Below are 17,232 nucleotides of genomic sequence, written 5' to 3'. Positions count from 1 at the left end.
AAAACCGTCCTGACTATCGCTAATGAACTTATTCTTTTCAAGATGATTATAAATCCTACCTCTTATAACCTCCAAGAGTCATGGAAGTACTGAGAAATTGTAGGGTTGCAATTATCCATGATGAAATTCATAACAAACGTGTTAGCCTGTTTGTATTACATACCTCTATATGTTAAATTAACCCAATGCCAGCCCAAATGGGTTGAAAAATGTGTTAAAATTGAGCATAGAGGAATTTCTTATCAACAGGGTGACATGTTCATTACAAATTGCGCTGAGAACAATTACAACCCATGAAACTGCCTTTCTGTCTTTGGCTTACTTGAATTGTTTGTAATTAGTTGATGGTCGGTATCTGTGTTGTTCTTTGTTATGGTGTTGATTGCTGCTTTTATCAGAATAAATAGATTAACACATTGGTTTCGCATAGACATCTTACCTGCAACAACTAACCAAACATTTTGTTCATTGAATAGGGGGCTTTCGGAATGCTCTGGGGTCAACACTTGTACATATTAGGCTCTCGGATCTTGAACAAACATTCTCTGATGTACAGTTGGCAATTCCTGTGCCCTGTAACAGGAAAAAAAAGAATTTGCATTTACCAAGCAGCTTTCATAACCCCAGGACATCCCAAAGTGGTTTACAGTACTTTTTAAAGGGCAGTCACTGTTGTAATGTAGGAAACGCGGCAGCCAATTTCAGCACAGCAAGATCCCACGAACAGCAATGTGATGACCAGATAATCTGTTTTATTTTTAGTGATGTTGGTTAGATAAATATTGCCCAGTCACCAGGGATAACTCCCCTCTTCTTCTTCAAAGCACTGCCATGGGATCTTTTACATCCACCTGAGAGGCAGATGGGCCTTGGTTCAATGTCTCAACCTCCCTCAGTACTGCTCTGGAGTGTTAGCCTAGATTTTGTGCTCAGGTCTATGGAGTTGGATTCTGAACCTACAGCCTTGTGACTTAGAGACAAGAGTGCTACCTACTGAGCCACAGCTAATGTTTTAGAGGGCAGTCTCTCATTCTCTCGAGTTCTCCCAAGCCGTTGACTCCTCGCTCTTCAGCAGCCTATGCTGAGTGCTGATATCTGTGCCTCCTCTTAATAGGGCCCTTATGTGTGCAGATTGGGTGCCTGGCACTTTGCCCGCATCTGGTTATGTGCTGGGAAAATGCCCGGTGGCTGGACTGCATTGGGGAGCCATCTCGACATAGCTCCCCACTATTTTACCAGCCTCCCCGCTGCCCAGCCCGCCACTGGGGGGGGCCAATAAAATTCTTTCCTTTATTAGCCAAGGTATAGAATAGAAGAGCAGGGAGGTTATGCTGGAACTGTATAATTCATTGGTTAGGCCACAACTTGAGTACTGTGTACAGTTCTGGTCACATCATTACAGAAAGGATATAATTACATTAGAGAGGGTACAGAGGAGATTTACGAGGATGTTGCCAGGACTGGAAAAATGCAGCTATGAGGAAAGATTGGACAGGCTGGGGTTGTTCTCCTTGGAACAGAGAAGGCTGAGGGGAGATTTGATTGAAATGTACAAAATGTTGAGGGGCCTGGATAGAGTGGAGGTGAAGGGTCTATTCACATCAGCAGAGAGGTTAGTGATGAGAGGACATAGGCTTAAAGTGATTGGTAGAAAAATTAGAGGGGAGATGAGGAAAAGCGTTTACACACAGAGGGTGGTGTACAGTTGGCAATTCCAGAACTCACTGCCTGAAAGGGTAGTTGAGGCAGAAACTCTCAACTCATTCAAAAGGAGTCTGGATATGTACCTCAAGTGCCGTAATCTGCACGGCTATGGACCAAATGCTGGAAAGTGGGATTAGAATAGGTGGATCATTTTTCAGCCAGCACAGACATGATGGGCCAAGTGGTCTCTTTCTGTGCCTTAAACTTTCTATGATTCCATTGTCCATTGGTATCTGTAAACCTATAAGCATCTGGGGCAGAATTCTATCAGCCCCCAAGTGGCAGGCAGAGAGGCTGGTAAAAGAACGGGAAGCCGTGTCGAGACGGCTCCCCAAAGCAGTTCAGCCACCGGGCATTTTCCCAGCACATAACCGGAGGCGGGCAAAGAGCGGGGCAGCCAATCTACACACTTAAGGACCCTATTAAGGGCCATTATATGAGCCGCTAACACGTGTGGGTAGGTTGCCAGCTAAATGGAGGCTGCCTACCTGTGGCAGTCTGGAGGGGGTGCCATCAGAGATGGAGATTTCATGGCCCGAAGAGGGGGTCGTGGATAGGGAAGGCAGCTCTTGCGGCCCCAATTGCGATCCCCCTGGAGGGGTTTCCCCTCTGACCCTCAGCCCCCTGATTCTATTTCTTTGTTTTTCATTTACCCCTCCGAGGCTAGAGGTCTCCTGCCTGCCTCAGCAGTGGCCACTCTAATGGCTGGGGCTTCAGAGTTGCCAGCCCTTTGATGGGGCCGACAGTGTCAGGATCTTGCCTGCTCCCCATAATTGGTTGGCCGGCCCACAGGTAATTAGGAGGTAAAATCGCCAAGCCAGTCCCGATGCCGACAAGTGCAGGCTTGGGACACACATTTTGGCCAATGTCGGGGTCCCAAAGCCACGGTAAAATTTAGGCCCTGGTGTCAACAATGGATTATTTTCCTGAGACATCATATCACACTTGCGAAAAATTGGAAAAAGGCTTAGTGCATGCAAGTTCATTTGTGTGATTGTACAGTTGTGTGTTTGGGCACACATGTGTCTGTGCAAGTGAATGAAAATGTCTGTGTTTAAGTGTGTGTCAGTGTAAATGTTTGTGAATGTGTGATGTATACGTGTGTGTGTGCATGAGTGTGCTTATATGTGGTATATGCATTTATGTGCGTGTAGGGGTGTGTGTGTCTGTAGTGGTGTGTCTGTGTCTGTAGTTGTGTGTATGTATGTATGTAGGAGAGTGTGTGTGTATGTGTGTGTGTGTAGGTGTACAAGTGTGTTCTTCTAAATGGTGTGCAGATTGCAAGCTGAGTGTGGAGATTTGAGTTTGGTGAGTAGCGAGTTCGTGAAGGGGGGAGGAGGTTCTCAATTTTCTACTTTTTTTTCTACTTTATTAACCCACCAGTATTTGGTTGTAGCTTTGGTGCAGTGGAAGAGCTGTTTGGTGAGTACCTGGTAAGCTATTCTACTTCTAATAAATAGTCTGTAAAGTTAAGGTATTGCAGGGCAGCTCTGCTGAGTGGAATGTACAGCCTGTGGCATGTGGAAAGTCATGGATGCACCATGTGCCCTAGACAAACACATCTGCAGGAAGTGTCACCGGCTGCAGCAGCTTGAGCTCCGGATTTCAGAACTCGAGCAGTGGCTGGAGTCACTGGTGTGCATCCGCGAGGTGGAGGAGGACGTGGATAGCATATTTAGGGAGGTGGTCACACTGCAGCTTAGGAGCATAGAACATAGAACAGTACAGCACAGTACAGGCCCTTCTGCCCACGATGTTGTGCCAACCCTTTAACCTACTCTAAGATCAAACTACCTACATACCCTTCATTCTACTATCATCCGTGTACCTATCCAAGAGTCGCTTAAAAGTCCCTAATGTATCTGCTTCTACTACCACCGCTGGCAGTGCATTCCACGCACCCACCACTCTCTGTGTAAAGAACCTACCTCTGACATCTCCCCTAAACCTTCCTCCAATCACCTTAAAATTATGCCCCCTGGTGATAGCCCTTTCCGCCCTGTGAAAATGCCTCTGGCTATTCGCTCCATCTATGCCTCTCATTATCTTGTACACCTCTATCAAGTCACCTCTCATCCTTCTTCGCTCCAATGAGAAAAGCCCTAGCTCCCTCAACCTTTCTTCATAAGACATGCCCTCCAGTCCAAGCAGCATCCTGGTAAATCTCCTCTGCACCCTCTCTAAAGCTTCCACATCCTTCCTATAATGAGGCGACCAGAACTGAACACAATATTCCAAGCGTGGTCTAACCAGGGCTTTATAGAGCTGCAGCATAACCTCGCGGCTCTTAGAACTCAATCCCCCTGTTAATGAAAGCCAACACACCATACGCTTTCTTAACAACCCTATCAACTTGGGTGGCAACTTTGAGGGATCTATGGACGTGGACCCCAAGATCCCTCTGTTCCTCCACACTGCCAAGAATCCTGTCTTTAAGCCTGTATTCTGCATTCAAATTCGACCTTCCAAAATGAATCACTTCACACTTTTCCAGGTTGAACTCCATCTGCCACTTCTCAGCCCAGCTCTGCATCCTGTCAATGTCCCGTTGCAACCTACAACAGCCCTCCACACTATCCACAACTCCAGCAACCTTTGTGTCATCAGCAAACTTACTAACCCAGCCTTCCACTTCCTCATCCAAGTCATTTATAAAAATCACAAAGAGCAGAGGTCTCAGAACAGATCCCTGCAGAACACCACTGGTCACCGAGCTCCAGGCTGAATACTTTGTCCTCTGTCTTCTATGGGCCAGCCAGTTCTGTATCCAGACAGCCAAATTTCCCTGTATCCCATGCCTCCTTACTTTCTGAATGAGCCTACCATGGGGAACCTTATCAAACGCCTTGCTAAAATCCATATACACCACATCCACTGCTCTTCCTTCATCAATGTGTTTTGTCACATCCTCAAAGAATTCAATAAGGTTTGTGAGGCATGTCCTGCCCCTCACAAAGCCATGCTGACTATCTCTAATCAAACTATGCTTTTCCAAATAATCATAAATCCTGTCTCTCAGAATCCTCTCCAATAATTTGCCCACCACCGACGTAAGACTGACTGGTCTGTAATTCCCAGGGTTATCCCTATTCCCTTTCTTGAACAAGGGAATAACATTTGCCACCCTCCAATCATCTGGTACTACTCCAGTGGACAGTGAGGACGCAAAGATCATCGCCAAAGGCGCGGCAATCTCTTCCCTCGCTTCCCGTAATAACCTTGGGTATATCCCGTCTGGCCCCGGGGACCTATCTGTCCTCATGTCTTTCAAAATTTCCAGCACATCCTCCTTCTTAACATCAACCTGTTCAAGCATATCAGCCTGTTTCACGCTGTCCTCACAAACGTCCAGGTCCCTCTCACTAGTGAATACTGAAGCATGCAGGCAGAGAGGGAATGGGTGACTGCCAGGCAGTCTAAGAGAACCAGGCAGGTAGTGCAGGAGCCCCCTGATATGATCTCACTTGCGAATTAGTTTTCCATTTTGGATACTGGTGATGGTGATAGTTCCTCAGAGGAGGGCAGTCAGAGCCAAGTTTGTGGCCCCACAGTTGGTTCAGCTGCACAGGAGTGGAGGAAGAAGAGTTTAAGAGTGGTAGTGACAGGGGATTTGTTTGTTAGGGGGATAGGCATTTCTATGGCAGTAAACGTGACTGCAGGATGGTGTGTTGCCTCCCTGGTGCCAGGGTCAAGGATGTCAGGAGAGGCTTCAGGACATTCTTCGGGGCGAGGGCGAATGGCCAGAGGTCATGGTCCACATTGGTATCGATGACATAGGTAAGAAGGGGAATGAGGTCCTGAAAGCTGATTTTAGGGAGCTAGGAAGGAGCTTAAAAAGCAGACCTCAAAAGCAGTAATCTCAGGATTAATCCCAGTGCCACATTCAAGTGAGCAAAAGAATAGGAGAACTGAGCGATTGAACACATAGCTGGAGAACTGGTGTGGGAGAGAAGGCATCAGATTTCTGAGACTTTGGGACCAGTTCTGGGGCAGGTGGGACCTGTACAAGATGGACAGGTTGCATTTTAGCAGGACTGGGATGAATATTGTTACGACCAGGTGAGGCAAAGGTCTAGAACTCCCCTCTCAGCCTTTGCCTGGTTTGGCCATAACAGGGTTTAATTTTTAAAATACTGTGTTTTTAGCTTCCCCTCAGTGAATCCTTGTTCACTGCTCTCTAATTATAATGGCAAAGAAATCAACCAGACAGGTTTTCTTAGATTTAAAGAAGAAAGGTGTCAGTTTATTCACCTTAAAACTCTAATTCGGTTAAAACTACTAGAAACACGCAACGCGATCATGTTAGCATGCATACGCAATAAACACACATGCAAATAGAGACAGAGGAGGAGAAGGAAGAAAGGGAAAAGGTTTTAATCAATAGCTGGAGTTCATTTACTGTTTGTGGATTAGATGTACAGTTTTTGATTGCAGTTAAATCTTGCAGTTCCCGTTGGGGCCCAGTGCACACTTTCACTTGTTTAGCTGCAGCAGTATTCTCTCTTGAGGTTTAAGTGGCTTCCATGGGTGCCTGGAAATTGGTGAGACAGAGAGAGCGAGAGAGGGATAGGTGCTCTCTTCTTCAAGTGCAGTTGCAGTCTGTTCTAAAACTGTGTTGCACAATTCAAAAAACTCCAAGCTGGCCTGCGGGCTAGTCATGTGACTAGTTCCTTATTTGGAACAACCTGCCCAGTGAGGTTTGTGTATTTTCCATCTTAGCAGACACCCTCGGGGGGTGGTGGTGGGAAGGGGGTGCGGGGGGGGGGGGGGGGGGGGTGGGGCGGGGGGGGATAGAATGCTGGCTTTTTACACATTCAGTGTCTTTTGATCAAAATTCACCTGGTTAATTGAATCAAGGAGCAGTTCCATTGTCTTCTCCAGGTAACTGTCTTTTAGAATGAAAATACACAGCTAGGCCTCCAGTGGTCTTTTAAACCAAGCCACTTTCAGTCCAGCAACATTTTAAAATTAGTGTTCCATATGGAGAAATTAATATGTCTCATTTTGGCAGGCGTGGTTTTCATGACAATATCCTCACAGGGAGATTTGCTAGTGCTGTTGGGGAGGGTTTAAACTAAATTGTCAGGGAAGATGCATTGGTAATGGCATCACGCTGGACATGGCGGAAATGGCAGAGGATGGCCATTTGGATGTGGAGGCTAGTGTGGTGGAAAGTGAGGACAAGGGGAACTCTGTCGCGGTTCTGGGAGGGAGGGAGGGGAAGGGGTAAGGACAGAGGTGCAGGAAGTGGGCTGGACACGGTTGAGGGCCTGTCAACCACAGTGGGGGGGAATCCTCAGTTCAGGAAAAAGGAAGACATATCAGAAGCGCTGTTGTGGAAGGTTACATCATCACAGCAGATGCGTCGGAGACGGAGAAACTTGGAGAATGGAATGGAGTCCTTACTGGATGCAGGGTGTGAAGAAGTGTATCAAGTTATGCTGAACTTGTATAAGACACTAGTTCAGCCTCAGCTGGAGTATTGCGTCCAGTTCTGGGCACCGCACTTTAGGAAAGATGTGAGGGCATTGGAGAGAGTACAGAAAAGATTCACGATAATGGTTACAGGGATGAGGAATTTCAGTTATGAAGCTAGATTGGAGATGTTAGGACTGTTTTCCTTAGAGAAGAGAAGGCTGAGAGGTGATTTGGTAGAGGTATTCAAAATCATGAGGGGTCTGGACAGAGTAGATGGAGAGAAATTGTTCCCACTCGTGAAAGGATCAAGAACGAGAGGGCATGGATTTAAGGATTTGGTAAGAGAAGCAAAAGTGACATGAGGAAAACTTTTTCACACAGCGAGTGGTTAAGGTCTGGAATGCACTGCCTCAGAAAGTGGTGGAGGCAGGTTCAAATGATGCATTCAAAAGGGAATTAGACATTTATATGAAAAGGAAGAGTGTGAGGATTATGGGGGGAAGGCAGGGGAATGGAACTGAGGGAACTGCTCTTTCAGAGAGCCAGTGCAACATGATGGGCCGAATGGCCACCTTCTGCACTGTAGCGATTCTGTGATGCTGTGATTCTGTGAGATTGATTTGAGCTAAGAATTGTCTCAGGACCATGGATACTTGAGCTTGTTATAAGTTTTGTGCCTCATTTTGTGACAAGAGGCTGAGTTCAGCAAAGCAAGTTCACCACACTTGAAAATACTTTCGAGTCATTCTTTGCCTACCAGTTTCAGCACAATTGGTAATCACTAGAACATTTCTGTGAAAGGCTTGTTGTTATGGCCATGTGGTGAAGGATGTGCGTGCTCCCCGCTGTTCACCTCCCACCTGTGCGCAGCAAGTGTTTTTGTTACTAGGGTTTTAACCCCTTTTTTTATTTGTCAAACATATATTGACAGGCTTTCTTGCATGTTTAAAACAGAAGATCAACTATTTATCGAGCAATATTCACTCCTGAAATTGTCAGAACTGCACTCACACATGCATTCACTCGCACACACACAAGAAACAGAGAGGAAAAGGGGTAAATGGTTTGAAGTGAGATAGGTTTCTGGGGTTCACGGTAAACCTGTTGAATCTTCTCGGAGGTCAATTTCTCTTTTAAAGTTGCAGGTCTGGGTTGTTTGTAGGTTTCTCTGTTGGTTTGAAAGTTTAGTCTAGAGACAAGGAATCACTTCCAGTTCTCTGCTGCACAAGTTGAAGTGTAGAACTCAGAGCAGGGCACCTTATTTTTTTGCATGCTAGATTTTGTCTCAGCTCCCAGCTGGACATGCTTTTGTGATGTTTGTCCTGATTCTTTTTCTCTCTCTCCAGAGAGCTTCTTTTAAGGTCAAAATGGTCTCACATCTTGCCTCTGTTGGGAGAGTTAGATCTCCCTCCCTGTGGTGATCAACAACAGCCCAGAATGTGGCTACTGCAGAACTCCTTTGTTTCTGAAGAACCCATTCAATTCAAAAATATCTCTTGATGGGTTCAGGATGGGTGTAATTGACACCTCTTAGCTTAGAACGTATCTTTTTGTTTTAACAAGACAGTAAGGCAGCTTGAAAATACAGGACCAGGTCTTTTGACTTTTGCTGACCATTTTTTCAGCACATCGTCCACTTTTTAAAGAGAAAGTCAATTTTTTTATAACCTGTGTTCTTGTATTTTCAATCACTGCACATAATTTTTTTAAAATTCATTCATGGGATGTGAGTGTCACTGGCCAGGCCAGCATTTATTGCCCATCCCTAATTGCCCTTGAGAAGGTGGTGGTGAGCTGCCTTCTTGAACCGCTGCTGTCCTTGGGATGCAAGCATAACACTTGTGAATAATAAAGTTGTGGGATACTGCAAATTTTGAACTCTAGGTTAACCAGTGGCAATGAGTAGGGTCTGCGTGATTACATATAAATGTGGAAAAATAGACAGATCAAATCAGTTTGAATTGCAGCACACTGATAAGCAGAACTCTGTGTTGATATCCAGCAGAATACCCATCCCTGATAGGAATAGACAAATCCCCACCGCATCTAAGGTAGGGAGGTGTGAGACAGACCAACTTGGAGTCCAGGTAAAAAGGAACATTGTGTCAAAACAACCCAGAGCATGATCTTCTGCACATAAATCAGTGGGAGAAATGGGTTGCCACATGTGCTGGGAGGTAAGGAAGAGGAGAGTGTTTTAATTATGGTAGAGTTTATTTATAGCCTTTCTATTTTAGATTTTGTCGATGTAACCTTACAGACCTATCGCTGACAAAGTAATAGCACAAATGTCTTTCTTTGTAGGAAAGCAGCTTTTATATAATAACCCACGTGTCTACAATTGGTCTCTTCCTGGCATCTTCCTGCCTGAGCTTTCAGATCTGCAATATGTTGCTGAAGGCGGCTATGTTTCCAAGTCACCATGGACACGCCGTACTGAACTTACATCCTCAGGGGGACTCCAGTTTCAGAGTTTTGCAAAATACAAGCACTTTGAAGATGGTAAGAGCCCAAACAGCAGTGTAAAACAAACCACTAGAAATGTATTTCCATTCAGGAATAGAGCAGCAAGACAGGGACATAGAATCAGACAATGATGCAGCACAGAAGGAGGCCATTTGGCCCATCATCCCTGTGCCAGCTCTTTGAAAGATCTATCCAGTTGGACCCACTCCCCCTGCTCTTTCCCCATAGCCCTGCAAATTTTTCCTCTTCAAATATTTATCCAGTTCCCGTCAGAAAGTTATTATTGCATCTGCTTCCACGCAAAGCAGCACATTCCAGATCACAATAACGCTGCATAAAAAACTCCTCATTTCCCATCCTGTTCCTTTGCAATTACCTTAGATATCTTCCTATAGTTACTGACCATCCTATATGAAGGTACTTCCTGTCTATATTTCTCATTTTAAGTTCTTATATCCGCATGTCTAATAGAAACTGACAATATGAACTGTCACATTACACCCTCTCCTCCCCTCCCATGAACACACTGGCCAGAGACAGCATGATGTCTGCATAAAGTCTCCCATCATAGATGTGGATACAGGAATTTATAAAGCAACTGAAGGGACTGAATGGCCTACCCCTGTTCCTATATTTCTATGTACCTAAAAATTATGACACCAGTGTGACAAAAATATAACAGGAAGTAAGGCTTTGTGGTCAGGAAATGGATGCAGATGTTATCTGTAAATTGAGGATATATTTAAAAATTGTACTAATCTTAGTGTTGACGGGTATTTTTTCACCATTGGTCTGGAGCTGCGGGTGGATTCACTGTGGAGCATCCGCGATGCTGAGGACGTCGTGGATAGCACGTTTAGAGAGGTGGTCACACCGCAGGTAATGGCAGCACAGACAGAAAAGGGGTGGGTGACCACCAGACGGAGTAGTAGGCGCAGGCAGGTAGTGCAGGAGTCCCCTGTGGCCATCCCCCTCTCAAACAGATATACCACTTTGGGTACTGTTGGGGGGGGATGGCCTCCCAGGGGAAAGCAGCAACAGCCAAGTTCGTGGCACCACAGAGGGCTCTGCTGCACAGCAGGGGAGGAAAAGGGGTGGAAGAGCTATAGTGATAGGGGATTCTATCATAAGGGGTGCAGATAGGCGTTTCTGTGGGGCAAACGAGGCTCCAGGATGGTATGTTGCCTCCCTGGTGCTAGGGTCAAGGATGTCTCGGAGCGGCTGCAGGACATACTGAAGGGGGAGGGTGAGCAGCCAGAGGTCGTGATACACATTGGTACCAACGTCATAGGTAGAAAGAGGGATGAGGTCCTGCAACAAGAATTTAGGGAGCTAGGTAGCAGATTAAAAAGCAGGACCTCAAAGGTCGTAATCTCTGGATTACTCCCGGTGCCACGTGCTAGCGAGTATAGGAATAGGAGGATAGAGCAGATGAATGCATGGCTGAGGAGATGGTGCAGGAGGGAGGGCTTTAGGTTCCTGGATCACTGGGTCTGCTTCTGGCAACGGTGGAACCTGTACAAATTGGACGGGTTGCACCTGAACCGGAATGGGACCAACATCCTTGCTGGGAGGTTTGCTAGTGCTGTTGGGGGGGGGGGGGAGGTTTAAACTAATTTGGCAGGGGGGTGGGATACAGAGTGGAGGTACAGTAGGGGGTGAGGCACAGCTAAATATAGAAGAGAAACTGAGTCAGTCTGGAAGGCAGAGCAAATATAGACCTGTTAAGGCACGAGTGAAAAATGCAAGGCTGGATTGCATTTCCTTTAATGCAAGGAGTCTTACTAATAAGGCAGATGAATTGAGGGCATTGATTAGCACATGGGAATATGATATTATTGCTATCACAGAGACATGGCTGAGGGAGGGGCAACTCAATATTCCAGGGTACAGAATCTTCAGGCGTAATAGGGGAGGGGATAAAAGAGAAGGTGGTATTGTACTGTTGATCAAGGAGTCAATTACTGCAGTAAGGAGGGATGATATCTTAGAAGGTTCCCCAAATGAGGCCATATGGGTAGAACTTAAGAACAAAAGGGGGGCAATCACTTGGCTGGGCGTGTACTACAGGCCTCCAAACAGTCAGGGAGACTTAAAGGAGCAGATATGTAGGCAAATCTCAGCAAGGTGTAAAATTAATAGGGTAATAATAGTAGGGGATTTCAACTTGCCTCATATCAACTGGGATAGTCTTAGTGCAAAAGGCTTAAAGGGGGAGGAATTCTTAAAATGCATACAGGAGAGCTTTTTGAGCTAGTATGTGGAAAGTCCAACAAGAGAAGAGGCAGTACTGGACCTAATCCTAGGGAATGAAGCTGGACAAGTGGCAGAAGTGTCAGTGGGAGAACATTTCGGGGATAGTGACCATAACTCTGTAAGATTTAAGGTAGTTATGGAAAAGGACAAAGACGGGCCTGAAATAAAGGTACTGAATTGGGGGACGGCCGATTTCAATTTGATAAAACAGGATCTGGCCAAAGTGGACTGGGAGCAGCTACTTGTAGGAAAGTCTTCATCAAGCCAGTGGGAGCCATTCAAAGAGGAAATAGTGAGAGTTCAGAGTCAACATGTGCCCATTAAGGTGAAGGGTAGGACCAACAAGTCTAGGGAATCCTGGATGTCAAGGGATATAGAGTATTGGAACAGGAAAATAAAGAAGGCTTATGGTCACCGCATTATAGGAAGGATGTGGAAGCTTTGGAAAGGGTGCAGAGGAGATTTACTAGGATGTTGCCTGGTATGGAGGGAAGGTCTTACGAGGAAAGGCTGAGGGACTTGAGGTTGTTTTCGTCAGAGAGAAGGAGGAGGAGAGGTGACTTAATAGAGACATATAAGATAATCAGAGGGTTAGATAGGGTGGATAGTGAGAGTCTATTTCCCCGGATGGTGATGACAAACACGAGGGGACATAGCTTTAAGTTGAGGGGTGATAGATATAGGACAGATGTTAGAGGTAGTTTCTTTACTCAGAGAGTAGTAGGGGCGTGGAACGCCCTGCCTGCAACAGTAGTGGACTCGCCAACGTTAAGGGCATTTAAGTGGTCATTGGATAGACATATGGATGAAAATGGAATAGTGTAGGTCAGATGTTTTCACAGGTCGGCGCAACATCGAGGGCCGAAGGGCCTGTACTGCGCTGTAATGTTCTATGTTATGGCAGATTCAGAGCGCTGAAAACAGCGGAGGCACTAGAGGAGTATAGAAAGTGTAGGGAGGTACTTAAAAAAGTAAGTAGGAGAGCGAAGAGGGGACATGAAAAAACATTGGTGGTCAATATAAAGGAAAATCCTAAAGCGTTTTTTAAGTATATTAAGGGCAAGAGGATAACCAGGGAAAGAGTAGGGCCCATTAGGGAGCCGGAGGACATAGGTGAGGTTTTAAATGATTACTTTTCATCTGTTTTCACTGTGGAGAATGACGATGTAGGTGTAGAGATCAGGGAGAGGATTGCAATATACGTGAACATAGTAACATTGAAAGGGAGGAAGTATTAGATGCTTTAGCAGGCTTAAAAGTGGATAGATCCCCAGGCCCAGATGAGATGTATCACAGGCTGTTATGTGAGGCAAGGGAGATTATAGCAGGGGCTCTGACACAAATTTTCAGATCCTCTCTGGCCATGGGAGAGGTGCCAGAGGACTGGAGGACAGCGAATGTGATACCATTATTCAAGAAGGGTAGCAGGGATAGACCAGATAATTACAGGCCGGTGAGTCTAACATCAGTGGTTGGGAAACTATTGCAAAAAATTTTGAAGGACAGGATTAATCTCCACTTGGAGAGGCAGGGATTAATCAAGGATAGTCAGCACGGTTTTGTCAGGGGGAGATCATGTCTAACTAACTTGATTGAATTTTTCGAGGAGGTGACTAGATGTGTAGATAAGGGTAAAGCAGTTGATGTAGTCTACATAGACTTCAGTAAGGCTTTTGATAAGGTCCCACATGGGAGATTGGTTAAGAAGGTAAGAGCCCATGGGATCCAGGGTAATTTGGCAAATTGGATCCAAAATTGGCTTAGTGACAGGAAACAGAGGGTAATGGTCAAGGGTTGTTTTTGCGAGTGGAAGCCGGTGACCAGTGGTGTACCACAGGGATCGGTGCTGGGACCCTTGCTGTATGTAGTGTACATTAATGATTTAGAAATGAATATAGGAGGTATGATCAGTGATCTGTGATGACACAAAAATTGGTGGTGTCGTAAATAGTGAGGAGGAAAGCCTTAGATTACAGGACGATATAGATGGGCTGGTAAGATGAGCGGAGTAGTGGCAAATGGAATTTAATCCTGAGAAGTGTGAGGTGATGCATTTTGGGAGGACTAACAAGGCAAGGGAATATACAATGGACGGTAGGACCCTAGGAAGTACACCGGGTCAGAGGGACCTTGATGTATTTGTCCATAGATCACTGAAGGCAGCAGCACAGGTAGATAAGGTGGTTAGGAAGGCATATGAGATACTTGCCTTTATTAGCCGAGGCATAGAATATAAGAGCAGAGAGGTTATGATGGAGCTGTATAAAACGCTAGTTAGGCCATAGCTGGAGTACTGTGTACAGTTCTAGGCACCACACTATAGGAAGGATGTGATTGCAGTGGAGAGGAGATTCACCAGGATGTTGCCTGGGCTGGAGCATTTCATCTATGAAGAGAGACTGAAAAGGCTAGGGTTGTTTTCCTTCGAACAGAGAAGGATGGGGGTGGGGCATGATTGAGGTATACAAAATTATGAGGGGCATTGATAGGTTAGATAGGAAGAGACTTTTTCCCTTAGCGGAGGGATCAATAACCAGGGATAGATTTAAAGGAAAGGGCAGGAGGTTTAGAGGAAAAAAATTTTCACCCAGAGGGTGGTTGGAATCTGGAATACACTGCCTGAAGGGGTGGTAGAGGCAGGAACCCTCACAACATTTAAGAAGTATTTAGATGAGCACTTGAAATGCCATAGCATACATGGCTACGGGCCAAGTGCTGGAAAATGGGACTAGAACAGTTCGGTGCTTGATGGCTGGCACAGACACGATGGCCCGAAGGGCCTGCTTCTGTGCTGTATGACACTATGACTATGACTTTCATTGTTATTTTTCAGATATTTATGCAGCCTGGGTTGCTCAGATCTTGAAGACTGATTTGTTGGTGGAGACTTGGAACGGCAGTAAACACGAGCTCCCTTCTAATTGCTCCCTCCCAAAACATGTCTATAATGTCATAAGGGTCAAATTGCCAGGGCCTGCCCCCTTCTACTCGGACAATGACCACTCCAAGTGGTGCGTGTCTCTGCATTACAGTGAACAGTGGATCTGCATTGGTGATCTCAATCGAACGTTTGGCCAGATGTGGAGAAGTGGAGGACTGCTCTGTACACAACACCTGTCTATTTACAAAGCTTTTCGAAGGTCTGTATCCTGGTACAAGAACTGTACGGACACCCAGTAGTGGAACAGGAGGAACTTCGATATCAAGGTTTCATTCATTGCTGTAAAAGAATAGCCCTTGGATAATAGCCCTTGCCCTTTGCCCCTGCAAACCTGCGTGCTGCCTTCCAAATATGAGATGGTCAGATGAGCCAGGCAACAGAGATTGTCAGTGCAGTTCGCTGCTTGGCTTGAGCAGGTGGACCATTCATAACGTTATCTAATTTAGAACACTCAACCTCTGTCTCTTTTAAAAAAATAATTTTCACTCTTGCAAGTTGGGTCATTTGTGATTCCCTCCCCTTCCCTCACACCCATCAAACTGAACTGGTGTTATCGAGGTTTACCTGTTGAATCTTAATGCCTTGTATATAGGGGAGATGGTGGAGTAGTTATAATGTTGCTGGTCATCGGTAGGCCCAGGCTCATGCCCTGGGGGCATGGGTTCAAATCCCACCAACTGGTGGAATTTAAATTCAATTAATGAATAAAAATCTGGAATTGAAAGCTATTCTCAGTAATGGCGACCTTTAAACTATCATTAATTATCATAAAAACCCATCTGGTTCACTAATGCCCTTTAGGGAAGGAAATCTGCTGTCCTGATCTGGTCTGGCCTACATATGACTCCAGACCCACAGCAATGTGGTTGACTCCTAACTGCCCTCTAAAATGCACAAGAACACAAGAAATAAAAGCAGGAGAAGACCATATCAAGCCTGCTCTGCCATTCAATACGATCATGGCTGATCCTCGGCTTCAATTCCACTTTTCCAACCCCTCATCATAGCCCTTGATTCCTTGAGAAGCCAAATATCTGTCTATCCCAGCCTTAAATGTATTCAATAATGCAGCATCCACAACTCTCTGGCGTATAAAATTCCAAAGATTCACACTCCTTTGAGTGAAGTAATTTCTCCTCATCTCAGTCCTAAATGATCTGCCCCTTATCCCGGAACTGTGCCTCCTGGTTTTAGATTCCCTGACCAGTATCTACCCTATCAAGCCCTTTCAGAATCTTGTATGTGCCAATTAGATTGCCTCTCATTCTTCTAAACTCCAGAGAATACAGGCCCAATTTACTCAGCCTCTCATCAGAGGACAACCCCCTCATCCCAGGGACCAATTTAGTGAACGTTCACTGTACCTCCTCCAATGCAAGTATATCCTTTCTTAAATGTGGAGACCGAAACTGCACTTAGTGTTCCAGATGTGGTCTCACCAAAACCCTGTATAGTTGTAGCTTCCTTAGTCCTGTACTTCAATCCCCTTGCAATAAAGGCCAACATGCTACTTGCCTTCCTAATTGTTTGCTGTACCTGCATGTTAACTTTCTGCATTCCTTATACAAGCACACCCAAGTCTCTCTGAACATCAACACTCGCACCTTTAAAAAAATTCTGCTTTTCTATTCCTGCGACCAAAGTGAATAACTTCAAACTTCCCTACATTATGTTCCATCTGCCATCTTTTTGCCCACTCACTTAGCCTGTCTGTATCTCTTTGCAGCCTCTCTGTGTCCTCCCCAGAACTTACCTTCCCACCGAACTTTGTGTCATCAGCAAACCTAATGTCTCTTCATCTCAGTCATTGATATAAATTGTAAATAGCTGAGGCCCCAGCACTGATCCTTGTGGCACTCCACTATTCACTGCCTACCAACTTGAAAATGCCCCGTTTCTGCCCATTCTCTGCTTTCTGTCTGTTAACCAATCCTCTATCCATGCTAATATATTACCCTAACTCTATGAAATGGCCTAGCAAGCCACTCAGTTATCAATGGCAATGAGCGATGGGCAACAAATGCTGGCCTTGCCAGTGATGCCCACATCCCATGAAAGAATAAAAAAATTAAATAACCCCTTTTAAAGCTATCCAAGGTATACAACCACGCTATAATCCATATTGCTTTTAGCTTTCTGTGAAAAATGTAAGGATTTTGTTCAATTAGATTTGCACATATGCTTTGAAGCTGTAGTAATCTAGATCTAAGATGGACGACTAAAATATTTGTTCAGTGAGGCGATTGTTTGCAATGAACTGTAATCAGTAAGGAGTATCCCAACAGCTGTCTACAGCTCTTTGGCTGCAGGCACAGAGGTGTTATGCCAGCTAAAATTCCAGACAATTGTTTTATCATCTCATTGGCATTCCATTGGGTTTCCTTCGTGATATTTTGTTCTAGAAGAAGAACTAAAAAGGATCGCACTATTGTCATGTGTCAAAATAG

At 45.3% G+C, this 17,232-nt stretch overlaps 1 protein-coding gene across 1 annotated transcript in view; it reads left to right on the top strand.

The window, feature by feature from the left end:
• The window catches only part of dnase2b (deoxyribonuclease II beta), a 36,581-nt gene extending 19,557 nt beyond the window's left edge, over positions 1–17,024 (top strand). Inside the window, exons 5-6 of the mRNA XM_068036625.1 lie at positions 9,427–9,624; positions 14,678–17,024. Coding sequence (XP_067892726.1) covers positions 9,427–9,624; positions 14,678–15,024 — 545 coding nt within the window. The 3' untranslated portion in view covers positions 15,025–17,024. The remainder of the gene's footprint in view (positions 1–9,426; positions 9,625–14,677) is intronic.
• Positions 17,025–17,232: the final 208 nt, after the last annotated feature.

Source organism: Heterodontus francisci, chromosome 8, assembly GCF_036365525.1.
Source record: "Heterodontus francisci isolate sHetFra1 chromosome 8, sHetFra1.hap1, whole genome shotgun sequence".
In the NCBI taxonomy this organism is placed as follows: Eukaryota; Metazoa; Chordata; class Chondrichthyes; order Heterodontiformes; family Heterodontidae; genus Heterodontus; species Heterodontus francisci.
This window is presented reverse-complemented; position numbering and strand designations above follow the sequence as displayed.